Raw genomic sequence first — 17,862 nt, forward strand, 5'->3', positions numbered from 1 at the left:
CTTTTTTGTATACTGTCTCCCGTCGGAATTGTCAATTGTTGCAGCAGTGGCAATCAAAATCAATATGCTCTGAGATCTAAACGCTTGGTCAGTATATCACCAAGTGTCCACCTTCAACTTTTTGATATGCTAAATTGTCAAATACTAGCGATGATCTCTCTTAACACGTTTTTAAGATGCCCAGAATCCCACAGGACATATCCCCACAATGTGTGATGCTCAATTATGCTCTGAATCGTCTCGTTATGCCAAAGAAGTGACCATGTAAGAGGTGGCTGGATAATAAAGGCCTCTAGCAATTGGGATACAAACTTGAAACTATTCGTTTGACTTGGAATCAAAGAATGCAAGAAAGTAAGACCTCTTGTCAAAGGTACGCTCAGATAATGAACTCCTACTCCGATAATTTAGCAATCGACTTATCACCAAAAACATGAAGACACCTACGATCGCTGTAGCGTAGGTGAAGGGCGTTGTTCAGGGCAATATCAAAGACATCATTGCAGACGCTCATGGCGAAACAATCGATGCAGAAGAGCTCCTTGATCTGCCAGGGCTCAAAGGAATTCTTGACCAACATGACTGTATCCTCGGAACTGAGGCCTGGATTGATCTCATGAGGACCAAGACCGAAGAGATTGCAACACAATTCGAAACGATACAGAGAGCGCATGATACGGTCTCGTTCTGCAACACTCAATGGCTCCCTGATTTTCCAGACATCATACTTGATCTGTAAAGTCTCCGCATCTTGAATGATATTCATCAATGCCCAATCAGCGTAGCACCGCACAAGGGGCTGAACTACCATGCGGTGAAATTTGGTCATACGAATCAGATCATCCAGACTCAAGTCCTTCGTAAGCGTACCGTACATTAATGAGAGACCGGGACTTTGGTGAGACATGAGGAAATCCCTTGTCTTATGAAACGTGCGTGCTTCTGCAAATGCCTCAGTGCTAGAGATATAGGCAGAGTAGGCTTCGGGGATGGCGCTACCCAACGCAACCTCTAGGCATCGACGAAGCACTCTTTTTCGATTGTAGAGGTATTGTTGATGATAGACTGTAGAGGCCCGTACGAGGCTTTCCAGTCCATGGAGATCCATCGCAGAAAGTATGGAAATCCTGATTTCAGGAGGGAGCCCTTCAAGGTTACGAGTCATATCTTTGCGTCTGGTACACTAACGGTCATACATTTTCTTTTAGTGACAGGTGCTATCATTTATACTATCGACATAAGATAGATCGTGCTCGAGAAAACCTCATATCTTGCAATTAAGCAGCGCAAGAACTAATCGTATCTTGAAAGGACATCATTATCCATCCAACTTGGCCAATCCACGACATCAAAGTTGTCCCAAATGTATTCTTCTGGATAAATGGACATGGCCTCGACGTAGCTTTCGAAATCGGTGGGTGTACCCGGGCACCCATCTGGTGTATCAGGATCTTCGGAGAACTCCAGGGAGGGAGGACGAGGTGTATCCAAGTCATTCTCCTGGAGTATACTTGGTAGAGCCATTGGATTCTCGAAGGAGCGATCTGGAACCACAGTAATGTGGAAACTGCCTTCCGCAAGAGTGGTGTAAATGTTTGGAGGTAACAATTGCCGTATCTCAGTCATCGTTTTCTGTAGGCTGATGGAATCCAGTGCCGTCAAGCGTTTAAGGCTTTCGACGACGCAAAGAGCGAGCTCGGGCAAAGTCAGTGCTAAAATAAACACGTAATGGCCGTTAACTTACCTGGCCAGTCATCTGTTCCCTATCTGCGTCGAGATTCAACTATGGAGGCTCAGTTAATGCTTGAAAATAATAAAGGGTACAACCTTACCGTCGACAATGCGCGAAGTCTATTGGATGACATGTTAAAGCGGAGTGATAATGACTTCTCTGGTCGTTGATACTATTTTCACTATATATAACTTGCCATGTGTCCGTTCGGTCATGCAGATGTTAATGGACCCAAAGAATGGGTGATTATACGGGTACTATTCAAAGTATTGAGCCGGACTGTTCCGTTGATTTCAAATTGGAAACGAGTTCGCGAACCCGAACGGGAACATGTCGACCCTAAACGGGAACACTGAGTGATCTCGAATCGGAACAGCATTGCCCCGCACATGCTAAGACAGTCACCTCACAAAGATTGTTTGATTGTTTGGTGTTGATATCAACGGATCCGAAAATCAGATTCGTCAATCCAAACCATGGTATACCAACTCGAATTTCTACCTGGATTCATGTCATAATCTACTGCCAGAATGGTGCGCAAGCCGCTCGTCCCAGTCCTACGACAGCTTATCATGATACTGACTTACTAAATCCTCCATGGCATACAGAATTTCCTCGTCGAAGTAATAGCGTAGTTCCGATCTATGGACCAAGTTTTCTTCCGGCGGATTTAACGAGTAGCTATCGTCTGAGTCTTGGATCTCGTTAGTATTGAGGATGTGCTGAATCAATAAATCAATACGAAATAGAAATACGTATTCGATTTATTTTTCATGTGAGGATGCTCTATAGTGAACTGATATTACCCTGGAAGGATTCAGCATATCTATCTAGAAAAGAAGTATTGTAACGAAAACAGCTACACGCCAAATCTCGTGTCGTCCATTCATATTTCAGTCAAAGCTGAGTCTATAAATCGGGGACACTACCGCCTTTGGTGGTTCAGATAGCCATGTCAAGATGAAAGTACTTCCTATCATTGCAATTCTCATTGGCGACTCACTTGCATTCAACCTTGGGCCCTGTCCCCTATTAGGTGGTCTTAATGCGTGTTTACCACACCAGAAGTCTCCCTATGTCTCTACTACATTTTCAACGGCAACCACCTCCAGTTTGACAGGAACTATATCGAGTACAAGCATGACATCCAGCAGTTCTACGTCGTCTCAAACATCCCCAGTCAGCCAGAGTACCGGCCACCAGCAGCCGTCTGTCACGCCGCATCCAAGCCTCTCCACACGTACGGTTGTCATCACAAGCACTACCATTGTTTGGAAAACAGCTTAGATAGCTGTTTATACATGCTTTCCTCGCTGTAACTGGGCCCGCTGCTCAGATATCCCTTGGCTGGTCTCTTCGTCATTTTAGTGGAAACGATAGACGCCGGTTGGAATGTTTCATATCTAGCTAGCGCACTCGGAATCTACATCCCGGTTGTAAAGTTTTTCAAAAAAGCACTTGAAGTTTCCTGGCCTCAGCATATTCTAAACTGGTTCTCAACATTGATACCATGTAATCAAGCGACATGATACGAATCTGGGGTTTCTTGACGTGGACTTCTTGAGATTTTGGCTTGCATTGTGCTTTCCGTTGTTTACATTATTGGCACTGCAACTTCTCAGGGTGAAGCTTGACAGGACCTCTCCATCGAGAAACGCGAGTGGATCACGCCTGCGGACATTTGAGCAAACACTGATGGGCTGCATAGGCCAGGACCATTTCGGAAGAATCTCGCACGACTCAAACCGTGCTGCGTACGACTCGGGCTGGTCGAGGCTTGGCTGGGATTCGCGTTCCATGACGACCACTACGTTCGATTTGGACGCTTAAGTGGCGGGCAGGTTTGGGAATTACTGATGCAGTCATTTACAAGACAAATATAAAATAGTAACTCTTGTCCCTAATTTACTCCTAATGTATACTCGGGCATTATCTTCTATTGCACTTGTCATGGATCGTTTCAAATCCAGCCCGCTCTATCCTATAGAGGAGGTGACCCCCGTCGATCACCAGATTTTACATGTTGGAGGCTCCACATCCACTCTGGATCGACTTCCTTCACGCCTTCAACAATCCAAAAGCCAAAGATCCCTGAGCCTCAGGGACGAGCTGGAGGAGCTAGCGTACGAGAATAGCTATCTCAAAGCGGAGCTCGCATGGAACAAGGAGACTCGACAAGTGCTCATGCATCTACATGGCAGGACGCTCGAAGCAGTGTCAATCCTGAGCGAAGCCTTGACCGAAACAACCTCTCAGCTGCGACGGTGTGAGGAGAGATATTTGCAGCTCTGGGGGATTGCACCTGGAAGTCAAAATTCGGGAGGGATGATCTAGATCCCAAGTCTACTCTGATGGGACGTGTTCCTGATTGTTTTTCTGCCGATCATTTTCGCAAATCTGAGTTTGGTTGGCTGTCATGTTAGCTCATGATATGCTACTGTGTCTATAAATTAGAGCATTTTCTACAAGTTTCTTGACTTTGACTCATCAAAAGCCCCAAAACCAGAAGCTAGCTTGAACTTTTTGCTATTGGGGATGTCTCTCGCCTTGAAATTCGAACCTTGTGACGGACTGATCTCCGTCAATACTGGTTTGGATCACGAATCACACAAAAAGTAGGTCGTCTCCAGCAAGGTCTCCGGCACCATCTCGGCGTCCACTGAAACTCTTCCAGTACGTTGGCCAGGTCGTTCATGATTTCGATATCCAAACGGTACCCACGACAGAACCTCCAGACTTCCTCTCGACTGATACCATCTTTCAAAAGCAACTATAGTCTGGTTGACAATTTGACCAAGTGGTCAAATAGACCCCAGCGTACGGAGGCGTACCATAGTTTTGTTTCGACCAGGACCAGTTCATATATTTATATAGGAACCTCCCAAGCTACGATTATGATGCGGATTGTTTTCAAGAAAGATAAGATAAACAGATAGACACCATGCTATTCAAAAAGACCTCATCCGGCGCTCATCCCCGGCTAAACAGTGTCTTGTGGGTCACGTCTGCAGTGGCTGGTTTTATCTCACTTGCACTGGCAGTTTCGGTGCTCTTAGATCCAGAATTCGCAGAATCCGGTGTCTCCATCTTCCGCGTAAGTGCTTCTTTCAGTTTTGAGCCAGCCGTTGCTGATGATTGAAGTTCAATTTTACAAGTCTCCTCTCTACACAGTTTCTCTCTGAGCGGCAGCTAGAATTACTTTCTATCCCAGAGGCTTCATCAGAAGATGTCCCGCCGATAGTTGCCACCGCGGTCGAAGGTGCGGCGTCAGATATTCAAGCTGCACAGACCGTTGTCAGCTCGGCTCTACAGGCTGCTGCAACAGATGCTGCGACAGCCGTACAGTCAGACCTGAGTACAGTGGTACCAGAGAATATGTCTATCGGACTAGGCAAAGTCTGTTTCGGGTGGGAAAATAACTCAACCCAGGATTGTCGCGGTCTACCTTTCAATATCTCGTCCGTTGTGCCCAGTACTTTGTCGGGAATTCTGAGTGCTCCCCTACAACAGCTTCAAGAGGTCGAGAACAAAGTTGTATCTGCGATTCTAGAGACAGTTCGTCGATCACTGATTGTGGGCATTGTCCTCCTCCTCATGTTCTTCCTCTTGCTCCTTTTCTGGGAGTTCCCGAACGACTTGTGGAGACGGGCTGTCATGACCCCCTTAGGATTTACATGCTTAGTGGTCCCATTCTTGATCTCTACAGCGGTCATGTTTGTGGTACAGTCTGATATTCGCAAGAAAATTGACGACAGTTCCTTGATATCCGTGCAGGATGGTGGTGCTAGCAACCTCATCTTGGTTGGATTAATTTTTTCGATTCTGATGTTTGGCGCAACAGTAAGCATCACCTTAATTTAGATTCAATGTCGTGCTCATTCCAAAAATTCCACATGATCCTCAAATCTCGTCATTCTTTTTTCACGGCTTTTAGCTAGGTTTGCTGCTGTCGCGGCAGAATCCATGATGCCACAGCATATCGAAGGTAGATTACCATTAAGGCTCAAGGTCATTTTACGCATACAAATAGTATGACTCAAGATTACTCAAGACTTTACCTGTATTAAGTCACATTACTATCTAGGGCTAGGTATCACTTGGTGTCCTAGCATCCTGGGATGCTCAAATCCAAGCCGTGCTTGCGCAGTATGCAAACATCCTCCATGCATTGAAGTATTCTCGAAAGGATTGGCTACATTTGCTTTTCGTCAATACATTACAGAGTAGGCTATGCTGTTCATCGATATTGAATCAGAGTAGATATGCGGACTACGTTTAGACTGACAACGAAGTGATCTCCTACGTAGCCTTCTTGGAACTAGCCTATTTCCCGTACTGTTCGGTTTACAGTGTGGTAATTTTATCTTTCATTTTGGAAACTCAGCATAGACGCGCGGTCACCGACAAGAAACTGCTGGAGCTAACAACCACTTATCACGACTGGAATCCATTCGGCTCGTAATACCCTCTTCTCCTTTCCGTGTGACTTTTGATGTCGTTTGAGATTATCAGATCTTGCATACGCTTTACCGCAGTCACACTGATAAGGCCTTCCGTTATAATGTGTACTGTAATGTTTCCGCATGTAGCGGCGTTTGGCGAAAAGCTGGCCACATTCGCTACACTCGTGCATTCGTTTTCTGTTTCCTGGTCCTGGAGTCATATTTACACGAAATACATGAATTCCAGCTGCCATATCACTGCCCGGCGATTTTCTTGACAAATCAGTTGTCGGATTAGATGTCAATGGACTAGGATTGGGATTCGAAATGCTTTCACAGGTCGAGGACAAAGGCCTGGTAAAAGAGCGGGTCCTAGGAGGACCTGATGTAAATTCTGGACGCTGCGAAGGATTGCTGATCTGGTACCCTCGAAGATACTTCAACCCTCGTAATAGTGCAGCAAATGACTTAAATGGCTCCATGCTCTTAACTTGGTGCTTGACAGCCAGAACTGCATTTATCCCAGAGTCTCGCATCTGATCGGGATAGAACCTGACCTGACATTGGAAGATTTCTTGAAAATAAGACACAGCCGATACCATGGATGCCTCAAAATCCCTGGGCGTCCACTGCAATCTCTTTTGGATGGTTTCCAGATCTTTTGCGAGCTCTGATGGCGGGTCACGAAAAGTGGTAATGCTCAGCATTTGATGAAGTACTTTAAAACTTGTTACCGTCATTTCATTGGTGTGAAAAGCGTGAATGAGAACAATAAGATCTTCTTCTGCACCGGCTATTGGGAACCACAATGGGCATAGAGCAGCTAATGCGTATAATGACAGCAGCCACTGCCTTGAATGAAATCTCTCATTACTGCTGAGAAGATGTAAGATACGTTGGGTATGTATGCTGGCATGTGGGGAAGCGAGGTACTTCTGAAACTGGGCAAGATCTGCTGGAATCGTAAGCGGTGGCTGGAGGTGTCTAAACCAGGCAATATGCTTCTCGATCCTAAGATTATGATGAGACATGAAACTGGAATCCAGAGTAAGGAACCTGCCACTCACCATACTAATATATTACGTGCAGCTTCTAACTGAAATGTAGGAAATTCAGTGTTCACATCGAAAGTCCGATCAGCAATGCTGAGTGATCTCGAAAGATAGTGGTTGCGAAGGGGGATATTATTCTGAAGACCATGAAGTATGATGCAACATTTCTCAAACTCTTCCAAGGGCAGAACCGTTGTCGATAACTGAGAACCGATACTTTTTAGTTCTCTGATCATAGGGTGCCATGGGTCTCGTTCCATCAGATGCTGCGTGAATATACGCGTCGTCGCCAGCAGCGGCAAAGTAAAGTCTAAGCGACTGATGTGGCATTGGAGTATCGATATCTGGACGTCAAGAAGATCCAATATGTCCTTGTCTGACTGAGTCTTTGACAACAGCAGACGGAGCATTCGAAACAACGTTGCATAGGTCGTTCGGTCTAAGTTGCCGTTCTGGACTACCTCCAGCCAAAGCGTTAGATCTTGCGGTGTCTCCTGTATATACTTGAAAGCTCCTGAATCATAGAATGGACATATCGCTGCAAGACCGCACAGTACAAAGGTTTTGTATCTTTGGTTCTGGTGATCAATAATGCGTTGCAGGAGATGTTGTCGCGTCTGAGAAGCCTCTGAGGACAATACGAATTGTTCATACTGTTCGACGCTCAGCGATGGGAATATTGTAGCTTGCTCATTAACCCATTTTCGAGACCTGTATTAGTGTTAGAGAGGGCAATCAAACAGGTGAATCTAATGTACTCAATGTAGAGATTGTATCCTGCAATGGTTCCTTCCATCATGATCCGGACGGCTGATGCACGAGATTTCATGGTTTACTTGACTCTATATTGCTGTACTTTCCGGGAAAGAGATACTCTTGCAGAGCGGCGGACGTGGGCTCTGTTAAATCTTCATGGCCTACGGTCTCGATTGCCCCTGCAGGAATCAATTCAGACTTTTCCTGTAACGGAAATTTTTAGCTTGCATGATACGCAGCATGCAAAGCCCACCTAGTTTCACGACAGTGCATGACTAGTATAAGCTCGAGCGCCGTGTGAACAAGTGGTCATTATTTTGACCAATCTTGTTCTGTAGTATCCTAGGTTAAGTCACTTCTATCAGCCGAGTTCAGGAAGATCTTCAAGAGTATCGACACTCTAGATGTACGCTTGCAATCGCTGCCTCTAAGGCCACTAGCTATTCACACAAGATTTAAGTGATACTTAAGTTTGTGAAAATATGGGAACCGCAGAGTGGCATTACAACGTATAAAAAAAGGGTAAATTCCACAGGTCAAGTAGGGAAATAGACGAATTGCTTCTGAATTGCTTTCGTTGGTTTGAGCCCCTTAAAGGCATTATGTAGCTCCTTGACCGTGAGTTTGCATGGCTTTTCCAGTACAATACGAACAAGTAGTTCTCGTATCTCTAAAAGACGTTAGTCTACATTACCCCCTTGTCGATATCACTTTACCTGGATCTGAAAGATCTCTGACTTCCTGGGACCACCACTCGCCACTGTCTGACGGGCATCTCTTTCTGAGAAGTGAGATGTAGATTTTGGCCAAATTTTCACAGAACAGTGGATTTGAGTCAATGAAGTAATTCAGATAGAATTGAATCATTGGACCAGCAGGACGCAGCCGCCGAAAGCGCCGTTCGACCATTGTAAAACAACAGCTATAGACGGTGATAATGCATGATCCTGCAGGTGCTTCTGCAGGGGTTTATAACATCGACTATCATAGTGGTATCGTGTACCAACCAGCACCTAGGCTACATAAGGTTACATGGTGGTAACGCCACCTACGAGCGCTACTTGACGCTCCTCCAATCGAGACAGGGCAATTGATGCAAGTGCTAGACGATGAATAGTTCACAGCTACACACCGAGATGCTACGAATTTGAAATCCGATCGATAGATTCTATAATGATTAGCATTCAGCACCTAGCCTATTCAAATTTCATATACAACTTTATTGTTGTGGATGCTTAATTAAGGAATTTTAACCAGCCTCTATTTTCACTAGATGATATTTTGCAAGCTCACGTCTGAATATCTGAATCCGCGTCAACGAATCCCATCTTTCCCTCTTCCACCCAGGTTAAGTATTGATTGTAAGATGGAAAATAAACCGTAGTTGAACCGTCTGAATTTGATAAGTCTCTCTAGATATAAGTATAAGCAAGGAAACTCAACATACCAATTTCACGTCTATCGTATCGATCGCGTACTTCTCGCAGGCGAAGAACTTCCTCTAAGATCCTCCTCTCTCTTTTGGTTAAAGAAAGATCTTCGCTTCGGAAATGTTCTTTTAGAACGTCATATGACACGCAGCAAAAGGCATTCGCTAATCTTAAATCGAGATCACAGAACCCTAATGTATTTAGCGAATGTAGGTCTTCAATTAGAGAATGGCAACTTACCTTCGAAATTCTGGAAACATCGTTTAGCCAAGTGGACTTTGGAAGAGGGTCCTATTTGGGAAAATGCAGCCTGATAACAGAACTGCACAAGACTAGAATTGCCGATTGCTACTCGTGTTGTGTTTGTCTATAAAAGATACAAGCATGACCATTTCTTGTTTGAAGATTCCATACTGCGAAACATCAGCCAATGATGCTCGTACCTCCTTGTGGTATGTGGTTTTTCGTCTGTCATCATGAATATAAGGTAGAATGTTGATGTTTCCAGATATTTCAGAGGTATTTATACATGTAGGATGGATATATCTATATTTAAGAGAAGGCAGTGCACAGCGAGTCGTTTGTGAGCGCAGTATACGTGACAGACGCGCCAGTGCAATACTCCGGATTTAGACTAATTGATCACAGCCACAAACCAAGTACAATATGTCTCGATTTTTAGGTCCTCGGCGGAGGGGAAAGTTCATGTTATCTCTTACATTCACCCTCATGCAACTCCCTTGATAGTAGCCTGCATCCAGTGTTCAGGCCTCCTAGCTAGCTCAGTCCTTTTAATACACAGCAAAAACTAGCTATGCATGTATCATTGTGCGTCATACCGAATACTACATGAGGAAAGAGAGAACAAGCTAGGTATGTATACAGTGACAAGACGGATACACTAAAATACAGGCTTGTGGTTGATCTAGTCTACCGATAATCAAGCTAGCAAGCAATCCATCAGTTATAGAGTCTGTGAGTACTGCTACCTCGAAGTTTAAAAAAAAAGCACTAATGACTAATGCAGTAAAATTCTAGTTAGAAAGATCCTCTTGTATCTCACCCCTTAAAATCAGTACATAGTTGTCCGAATCCAATATTTAATACATTTCAATATCCCAAATCCAAATTATTATACAGCATAACAACGAGAAATTGATCTTTAGAGACGGTATAATAAGCAGCTAGGCGTACCTTGATTGCTTGGTCCTGTCTGAATTCAAATCCTGCGCAGATGGTCGCTTGCCAAGTAAAGGTGCTGGTAGCAGCAAGGTCGACTCCGTTTCTTTACCGATGATATGCCAGACATCATCGAAACGATATTCCACTTGCTTTGACGTAACGTTCATCTGGGAGAATGCCGGACAACGATTGAGAATTTCCGCGAGTCGCACATAGTCAACTCTTCTGTGGTAGTCTGGCGTACAATAGACGTAAATCCCAATACACATACCAATGCCTAAGAAGTTTCCTGCGTCTGTGAAACCCGCGTCACTTGGAGTAAGTCTCTCCTTCCTATTCCTCTCAATCATCTGAATATTATTGTCACCACTAATACGCCCCAGTTCGTCGAGAAGGTAATGGAGTTGACTGCGAAGTTGTGATTTCGTGATCGTCAATGGACATCTCCGAGTTAGGAATGAACAAGCTTTGTCCCATGCGTTCTTATCGTCAGAAGGGAGACCACGAGATGAAGAGTAAGTATCGTATCCAATCCTGGGTGTCCAGTTCTCGATTGGCCGTCGCGTGAGGTCATCCACAGCCCGAGAGTCGCCGTAGTAAAAGCCACTGTCTTCTGATACCAGGTAAACTCCCAGAAAACATAAATATTGCTGTAAGGTCCATCTTCCTGATACTTCCTAGTCTTGATTAGTCTCGTATGACATGATAGATAGTTCATCATACCTCAGCTTCGGGGTCCACTGGAGTCGAAGAACTCATATTTAGATAGATATAAGTTCAGGGATCGTGAAGGTCCAATGAGACAAGCTGAACCGCAGTGGTTGGGAGATGTTGACACATTTATATTTCAAACCTAGCCAGAACTTGCATATTCTAATTAGTACCAATTGGGTGAGAAGCGCAAGGGCTTGCCAGCCGGGACCACGGGCTGCTTTTCCGAGGGTGATCTAATTTATCACTATTTTTGTGCCCTTTGCTGCCCTTTGTAACACTAAATGTGGAGCAGGGATTAATTAAAAGAGTGTGGAGAATTCGGTTTTCCACACCATCTTGGACAGGACCATGTTTCTGTCTTGACCGATCGTGCCTATTCAGGAAGTGTCAATAGCTTAGACAGTCTCCTCTTTTGGCAAGTGTACTACTATACTTCTAGTGCGTAAAACGGGGCGTGATCTAAGCTGTCTATAATACGGAGGTAGGAGTCAAAGGTGAAGGCAGTATATTAATGCACGCTGGAGGGCACTAGAAATGTATATCATGAGTAATCGCAGCTCGATACAAACCAGAATTCCTCTTATTCGCTAGCTCATTCAGGTGCCAGGCCCCTTTGGTTTAGCTGTATATAAAAACATTCCCAGTACGCAGGATTACACACTAGTATCTAGTGTGTTTCCAGATATAAAAAATACAAGGCGTAGAAAAAGCTGAGTGTTTGCAAATATGAACGACTAGCAGTTGCGACCTTTATTCAAGTCCAAGTTCGTATTTTTTGGACTATTTCGTTCTCCGGTATTGATGGGTGGGCAGGGGGGGACTTGCCGTCACTCAAAATATGGAAATAACTGTCCTATATCAGCTAGCTACTTTCAATTGGTTGGAAGAGCCTACTAAAATAAGCCAAGTTTAGGATTTTTGCTCAACGACTTATGACCATAACAAGGAAAGCGTGAAGTGATATCTCGAACTGTAGAGTCCAGAACCTCGGCTTTTTGAAGGAGAAATTGTGGGTGGCCTTCTGTAAAGCGTCCCAACGAGCCCCATTGACTATCAATAATTCGTTAGTGGGCTAGACATTCATGAAGCATAGCAACACTTACTAATTCCCAGATGTGTCATAGCAAGCACAGAAGAACCAGCAATCTTGTTGCACATTAACTATGCCGCTCTCCTCTTTCCTCTCACTCAGTATTTCAACGCTCACCAGAGCATCTTTTGGCGAAGGTAGCTTAGGACCATCCTGATTTTGACTAGCTGCACGTAGACGAACTTGATTTTGCCACTCAATTTCAGCTTGTGTTCTCCTCCACTCCGAAAGTTCGTCCGGTTCCACCATTGGAGAAGTCCCACGGAAGTCAACGTATTTCTCAAGCAATTTGCCCGGGTAAAACACCGGCGTCGCTCGTTCTCTATATATGTGGATCTCAAGGTTTCTAGAGTGGATGAACAGTCTAGAAGCTCAGTGGCATCTCAACATTAAATAAAGAGTGTATCGAACCCACGGTTACGTCTCTCGGTCTGGGATAGAGCACAAATATTAGGACGTGCTAGAGGTTAGTTCTACCGAATATTGATGTTACATATGCATTTTACACCTAGCTTTCGACTGCTTCTGTATTGTAATGATTCAGGATCTTGTAACTATGTTATGCGTACCTTGCTTGTAGTGAGAAATCTGACATGACTTTGGCCAATCAATAATTGGATACTTTTTTTCGATTAGCCTCGAATAAGATCAGATGCGAACAATACGATCTTTCTTATACCGATACTAGCTCGAACCGGTGCTCAGACTGTTATACAGTCACTTTCACCAAGAAGTATGGTATTCAAACTGAGTACTTGAGCTAACCAAAAAAGGATTCAGCCAGAAAAGTTGAGGTCATTGCAAGGGCCCACATGCCGCAAAATCCTGGACAATTCAACCAATGAAAGTCATTGGTTTTCTGAGTACTTGGGCTAGCGATTTATACACTAGCGCTTTAAAACTAAATCGAACCTCCGATTTTAAGCTGTGTTTCTCAAACATGGAACAACGACGCCAAATGCGAAAGACAGGTGCTAGTGAGGTACTCTTAGAAGTACAGATGAAAGAGAAAGTCACCAGGGAATTCTTTCAGCAGGACTGGTCCCTCATATTATCCAAATTTCAGTTGAAGGCCGATGACGATCCGAGGCTTGTTGGCCTCTTGCCAATGATTAAGGACGAAGGGCTCTTGGAAGCGCAGCTGAGACGCTTGCTTGCATCCAGACATCTAGCACTGAAAGAAGAGCGTTGGTTACAGGAAAACTTACCCTGGCCGCCCGATAATATCGCCTCAATTCCGAACGCTTATCGCCGGGGCCCTGATTTTCTCAGAAACGAGGGCTTATCGGGACATATTCAGTACGCAGCAGTGAATGGCCTCAGTCTGGGCCAGCGGTCTCGGAGACTTGAAAATGATGTTCGCAGCGAAGGTATCGCATTTGCGCTACTCCCCGTCTTCTCCAAACTGTCCCACTTGGACTCGAGCCAAGAAAAGGAACTCAACAAGAAATTACAAGATGAGAGGTATTCCAACATACTACAACTGAGTCGAGACCTCTCACCACTGGTTTCTCTATATCAGCGAGGATTCGATGATGAAATATCTTTCTATCTACATAATTGATCTACCTGTTCTCCGTTCTCTTATAGTTAATATATTTTCTTCTTCCATCACGAGAACCGGGTTCTGGAAGTGGAACCCGTCTATAATCTACCATGAAAGGAAATACGTCCGACCGTCTAATGCTATCCCCCATCGGTACAGTGGAGTATCCTACCCAGAGGAATATGCAGCCTTCCGGAGGGGTTATGTTGCATCGAAGGGCGCCTCGCAAGATGAATAACCTTGTCGTGGACACTTTCGGCTGCACAGGAGGGGGGGGACTCTCGCCAAATTCCTTCGCCAATTGGTGATGCGATGTTACGTAGAGTTTAAGACTATCAGCGGTATCCACGCTCCCTCGTACCAATCGGATAAACGACACCCCGTCCTTTCCTCTCGGATGCGCGAGCCTGGGTTCGAGCTCTGTAGGGGTCGGATTATGGCCCAGGATCACAGGGCCCTGTCGGAGAACCATATTCTGGCGGAGTTCCCTTTGTGCAATTTGCTGGATCTAGAATTATTTAGCCATATGCACTATTCCTTCCGTGGCGGGATGCTTACCGATTCCCCGACGCCGGATTCGAGGGCTACGGTGCATTCTGCAATCCCTTCGATGTGGGCTGTGGGGCCCTTTGTAATTTTCTCGCTTTCATCGAAATTTCTTGCAATCTCCTTGATTGTATCTTCGTCTGGCGGCGCGCAGTCGATATACCTAAAACCGTATGGCTCCATAACGTTTGTGTCGGGATCAGGCAGACGTTCCCCAGGCTCTGATGGTCTGTCCATGCTAGGCGGGGCATTGAGTGGGGCAGTGTTTTGGCCAATAGTATTTCCTGGCGATATGGGGGAAGATGGGAACTCGATGTCAGGAAGATCCTTGGAAAGCATTGCTATTTCGCGTAGCAATTCCTGACGGTTCGAATCCGACATTTTTGCACGTTAGCTATCTTGTTCCTAACAGAAAACTAATATATAATCGAGTACAAAGTAATCAACATCGGGTAGGTTGCAATGTCACCGTGATGGTCTCGAACAGATGATCGGACGTTAGAAAAGTCACGTAGTTTTTATAGTAGATGCACTTGTGGTCCTGCTCGTGCTAGTGTAATTTTTCAGAGTCATGAAGTTAATACAACCATTGCGGCAATGGTTTTGTAGCGGCTTTTCGAAGAGCAGCTTCACAAGGTCAGGATGTAAGGTCATACCCGAGTGGACTTCAATTTGAACATGGTTAGGATAATTCATTGGATAACTGTCCACTTGTATGATATGCTTGATGCTCAAAGCTACCTATGCCTACTTTGTAGATCTTGTTGTTTATTGTTAAGATGGGCTCGACGCTCGCTTAGAAATGAAGCATCTGAAGCATGATCAATTACTGAAGGGAAAAAAAAAAGGTTGGCTGGGCCATTCTGTGGATCAAGCTCGAGTATATAATACACTAAGGACTAACGAATAAACAGTTGTATTGAGTTATGACTAGTGAATATGAATACTTGCTTCATTACAGAGATAGCTAGCCAGTAAACTAAGATACAGGATTAAACACCAACCATTCTTTTTTTAGCACTAACGATACTGCTCCAACTCCCACTCAGCCACCCACTAATCTATCAACGCGGCTTTGAAGGGTGCGTTTATATTCAGAGAGATTCTGAAGTACATAAAAATGCATGTGGAGAATCTCCGAGATCACCACCATAATAATACCAATGAAGAGCATTGAACCCTGATGGGTTTTCCATCACAGCTCTCCAGTTCCATGAAGGTGGGTTTGCCATATTATCCTTGGAGATAAAAGATGCTGACGAGAGAGTTCCCTCTTTATAGTTAACTTCTGTTATCTTGGAATCTTCAGACGGTCGCTTCGCTTCAGGTGGTCGCTCCTGAAAGTAACGTATCAGCGCCTCAAGGTAAATATTTTTCTGTTGGAGTTCGCCGAAAGTGATCCGTTTGCATTCGCCACTGATTGAGACGGTGAAAATAGTGTTAGAGTCGACATCAATAATACGAACTCCCTTTTCAGGATCTCGTGCGTTAACCTAATCTGTCGGTAAGCAGCGTTCGCGGAGTACACGAGAGATTAGATCATGGGCCATACATACAGGTTCTATCTCATTATTAGTCAATGGAGTTAGATCATCATCACCTCCAAAGCACCACTCCAAGATACTGACAAGCCAAGACATCGTTGAAGGTAGCAAAAAGATGATGTAAACAATTTTGATTTGGTCTGTTCCAAGATGCAGTGAGGCGAGGCTGGAATCTTTTATAATATACACGAGTATCACAGGTGTCTATATTGATGAACAGGGTCACCTGTCGATCTAGAATCAAGATCACCCTATTCCCAGGAAACGTACGATGGTGATAATCTACTATTCCAATTCAAATTAGTAACTTCTGGTCGGCGATAAGATAATAAGTAGACATCTTACATATTATTACTAGTTTTAGAATAGTGATGCGGCCTAGCGTGTACGAAAGCAGGATAGGAGCGAGTTAGAAGTCCACGCAAATTCATTTTAACCTATAAAGAAGACAATATTCTTGAAACTGTAAATTCCATACCTCTGCAGTCCAGATTCGCATATTCCTAATTCAGTCGCCAGCCTTAGACAATCCTAATAAACTCCTTTCAACAAGCTTTCGAGTCTGGGTATTCCGCAATATCTAGACGATCGTAAATAGGCATTCTACTATAATAATAGAATCCACTCACCAGCCAGTCACGGGGTTTCTACTGCTATTATTTCCGATTTCATAACAAATTGAATCACGGCATTGATCACAGCAACAATCGACACAGGCGGTAACACAGGCGGCACAAAGAACGGGTGCCACTGCAAGGCAAAGTCCACATCCCTTTGATGTTTTTAGACACGTTACTGTGTGGCTTTCAGGTTCTTGCGGGGGAATTATTGCCATTGGTTTGGTTGAATAATAGGAAGGAAATGACGATTGCAGGACGCTTGATGGTTGTGAGACAGCTGAAATTACCAGTTTTCCCTTCCCCTGTAAAGCCGCTTTGGCATCTTCAGCCGGCTTCGTTTGATTTGACATCTCTCTATATAGGGATTTGTAAATTGAGGGAGTGAAGTATAGAGATCAACTAAAGGATAGAACAGATGACAGTTATATATGATTACAGTGGGTACACCGCTCAGAATTCAAAGAGAAATCATGTATCAATATTTAGGCAGACTTCTCCACATCCTGTATTTTCTTAAACTAGAACGTCGATTCATCTTCGATGTACATGTACATCCTGCTCGAAATTGGTTTTCCATACAGTGCAGATACCATGTTCTGTATTTTTTCATCCACCATTTCGTAGTTACAATTTCCCTCTCTATTCGCATCCCAGCTCTAGAATTAGTTGTCATTCATGACCGTAGCTTCCAATAGTTACATACCATACTCTGCAATGCTGCCACAAGTGGACCAAAGCTTTTCATTCATCTCCTCTAACCTATTGATCGCGTCGTCTTTGGCCCTAGACAGCCATTAGCATGGGATGAATATGACTCTGATAGAGCCAGGGTTACCGAAGTAGCTCTTGGACAGCAGGATGATCTAAGGCTGCTTGCCGATCAACACTTCATTTGTAATTAGTCGGATGTAATACATCAATCACGGCAAATACAGCATACTAATATGGAAACTCGACGGTTGGTAGTAGACTGGGATGATTTTCCCCTGTTATTGCATCCGCTCCAGCCGCAAGATCAAGATACGGTTGTAACCTCTCATATGGATCATACTCGCTTCTTTCACTGGGACTGGGGACCCACGTCTCCGGAAATACGCCGGTATCCATAGGATCTAAAAACAGTTAGAAAGCACAGAGATGCTGACCGCTGTGTACGTACTCTGATTTTCTTTGTCGTCGTCAAATTGACGAGAGGATGTGGCGGATGC

The 17,862-nt window shown here is 44.4% G+C and overlaps 6 protein-coding genes across 7 annotated transcripts; 2 read left to right on the plus strand and 4 right to left on the minus strand.

The window, feature by feature from the left end:
- Window positions 1-394: 394 nt before the first annotated feature.
- Window positions 395-1,626, minus strand: TSTA_060120 (uncharacterized protein; the record flags this gene model as incomplete). Its single annotated transcript, XM_002339860.1, has 2 exons — window positions 395-1,183; window positions 1,315-1,626. The coding sequence occupies 2 exons, from the start codon at window positions 1,624-1,626 to the stop codon at window positions 395-397; spliced, it is 1,101 nt and encodes a 366-aa protein (XP_002339901.1).
- Window positions 1,627-3,474: 1,848 nt separating this feature from the next.
- On the plus strand, window positions 3,475-5,593 carry TSTA_060130 (uncharacterized protein; the record flags this gene model as incomplete). Its single annotated transcript, XM_002339861.1, has 4 exons — window positions 3,475-3,996; window positions 4,352-4,445; window positions 4,689-4,826; window positions 4,874-5,593. Exons 1-4 carry the CDS (start codon window positions 3,647-3,649, stop codon window positions 5,591-5,593), a joined length of 1,302 nt encoding a protein of 433 aa, XP_002339902.1. The 5' UTR covers window positions 3,475-3,646.
- Window positions 5,594-10,492: 4,899 nt separating this feature from the next.
- TSTA_060140 (uncharacterized protein) lies at window positions 10,493-11,398 on the minus strand. Its single transcript, XM_002339862.1, has 2 exons — window positions 11,318-11,398; window positions 10,493-11,271 (listed from the first exon to the last, which is right to left on the minus strand). Exons 1-2 carry the CDS (start codon window positions 11,351-11,353, stop codon window positions 10,597-10,599), a joined length of 711 nt encoding a protein of 236 aa, XP_002339903.1. The 5' UTR covers window positions 11,354-11,398; the 3' UTR covers window positions 10,493-10,596.
- Window positions 11,399-13,338: 1,940 nt separating this feature from the next.
- TSTA_060150 (uncharacterized protein) lies at window positions 13,339-14,182 on the plus strand (the record flags this gene model as incomplete). The annotated part of the gene is made up of 2 exons (XM_002339863.1): window positions 13,339-13,862; window positions 14,017-14,182. The coding sequence occupies 2 exons, from the start codon at window positions 13,339-13,341 to the stop codon at window positions 14,180-14,182; spliced, it is 690 nt and encodes a 229-aa protein (XP_002339904.1).
- Window positions 13,341-14,971, minus strand: TSTA_060160 (uncharacterized protein). Its single transcript, XM_002339864.1, has 2 exons — window positions 14,503-14,971; window positions 13,341-14,452 (listed from the first exon to the last, which is right to left on the minus strand). The coding sequence occupies exons 1-2, from the start codon at window positions 14,869-14,871 to the stop codon at window positions 13,964-13,966; spliced, it is 858 nt and encodes a 285-aa protein (XP_002339905.1). The 5' UTR covers window positions 14,872-14,971; the 3' UTR covers window positions 13,341-13,963.
- A 447-nt stretch (window positions 14,972-15,418) lies between these two features.
- TSTA_060170 (uncharacterized protein) lies at window positions 15,419-17,044 on the minus strand. 2 transcript variants are annotated; one of them, XM_002339865.1, is made up of 5 exons: window positions 16,664-17,044; window positions 16,513-16,614; window positions 16,380-16,412; window positions 16,047-16,316; window positions 15,419-15,983 (listed from the first exon to the last, which is right to left on the minus strand). In XM_002339865.1, the coding sequence occupies exons 4-5, from the start codon at window positions 16,128-16,130 to the stop codon at window positions 15,585-15,587; spliced, it is 483 nt and encodes a 160-aa protein (XP_002339906.1). In that variant the 5' UTR covers window positions 16,131-16,316; window positions 16,380-16,412; window positions 16,513-16,614; window positions 16,664-17,044; the 3' UTR covers window positions 15,419-15,584. The 2 variants fall into 2 exon arrangements, with proteins under 2 accessions (XP_002339906.1, XP_002339907.1); XM_002339866.1 differs by having other exon boundaries at window positions 16,380-16,614.
- Window positions 17,045-17,862: the final 818 nt, after the last annotated feature.

This window comes from Talaromyces stipitatus, genomic scaffold (assembly GCF_000003125.1).
Source record: "Talaromyces stipitatus ATCC 10500 scf_1105507295523 genomic scaffold, whole genome shotgun sequence".
Classification (NCBI taxonomy): Eukaryota; Fungi; Ascomycota; class Eurotiomycetes; order Eurotiales; family Trichocomaceae; genus Talaromyces; species Talaromyces stipitatus.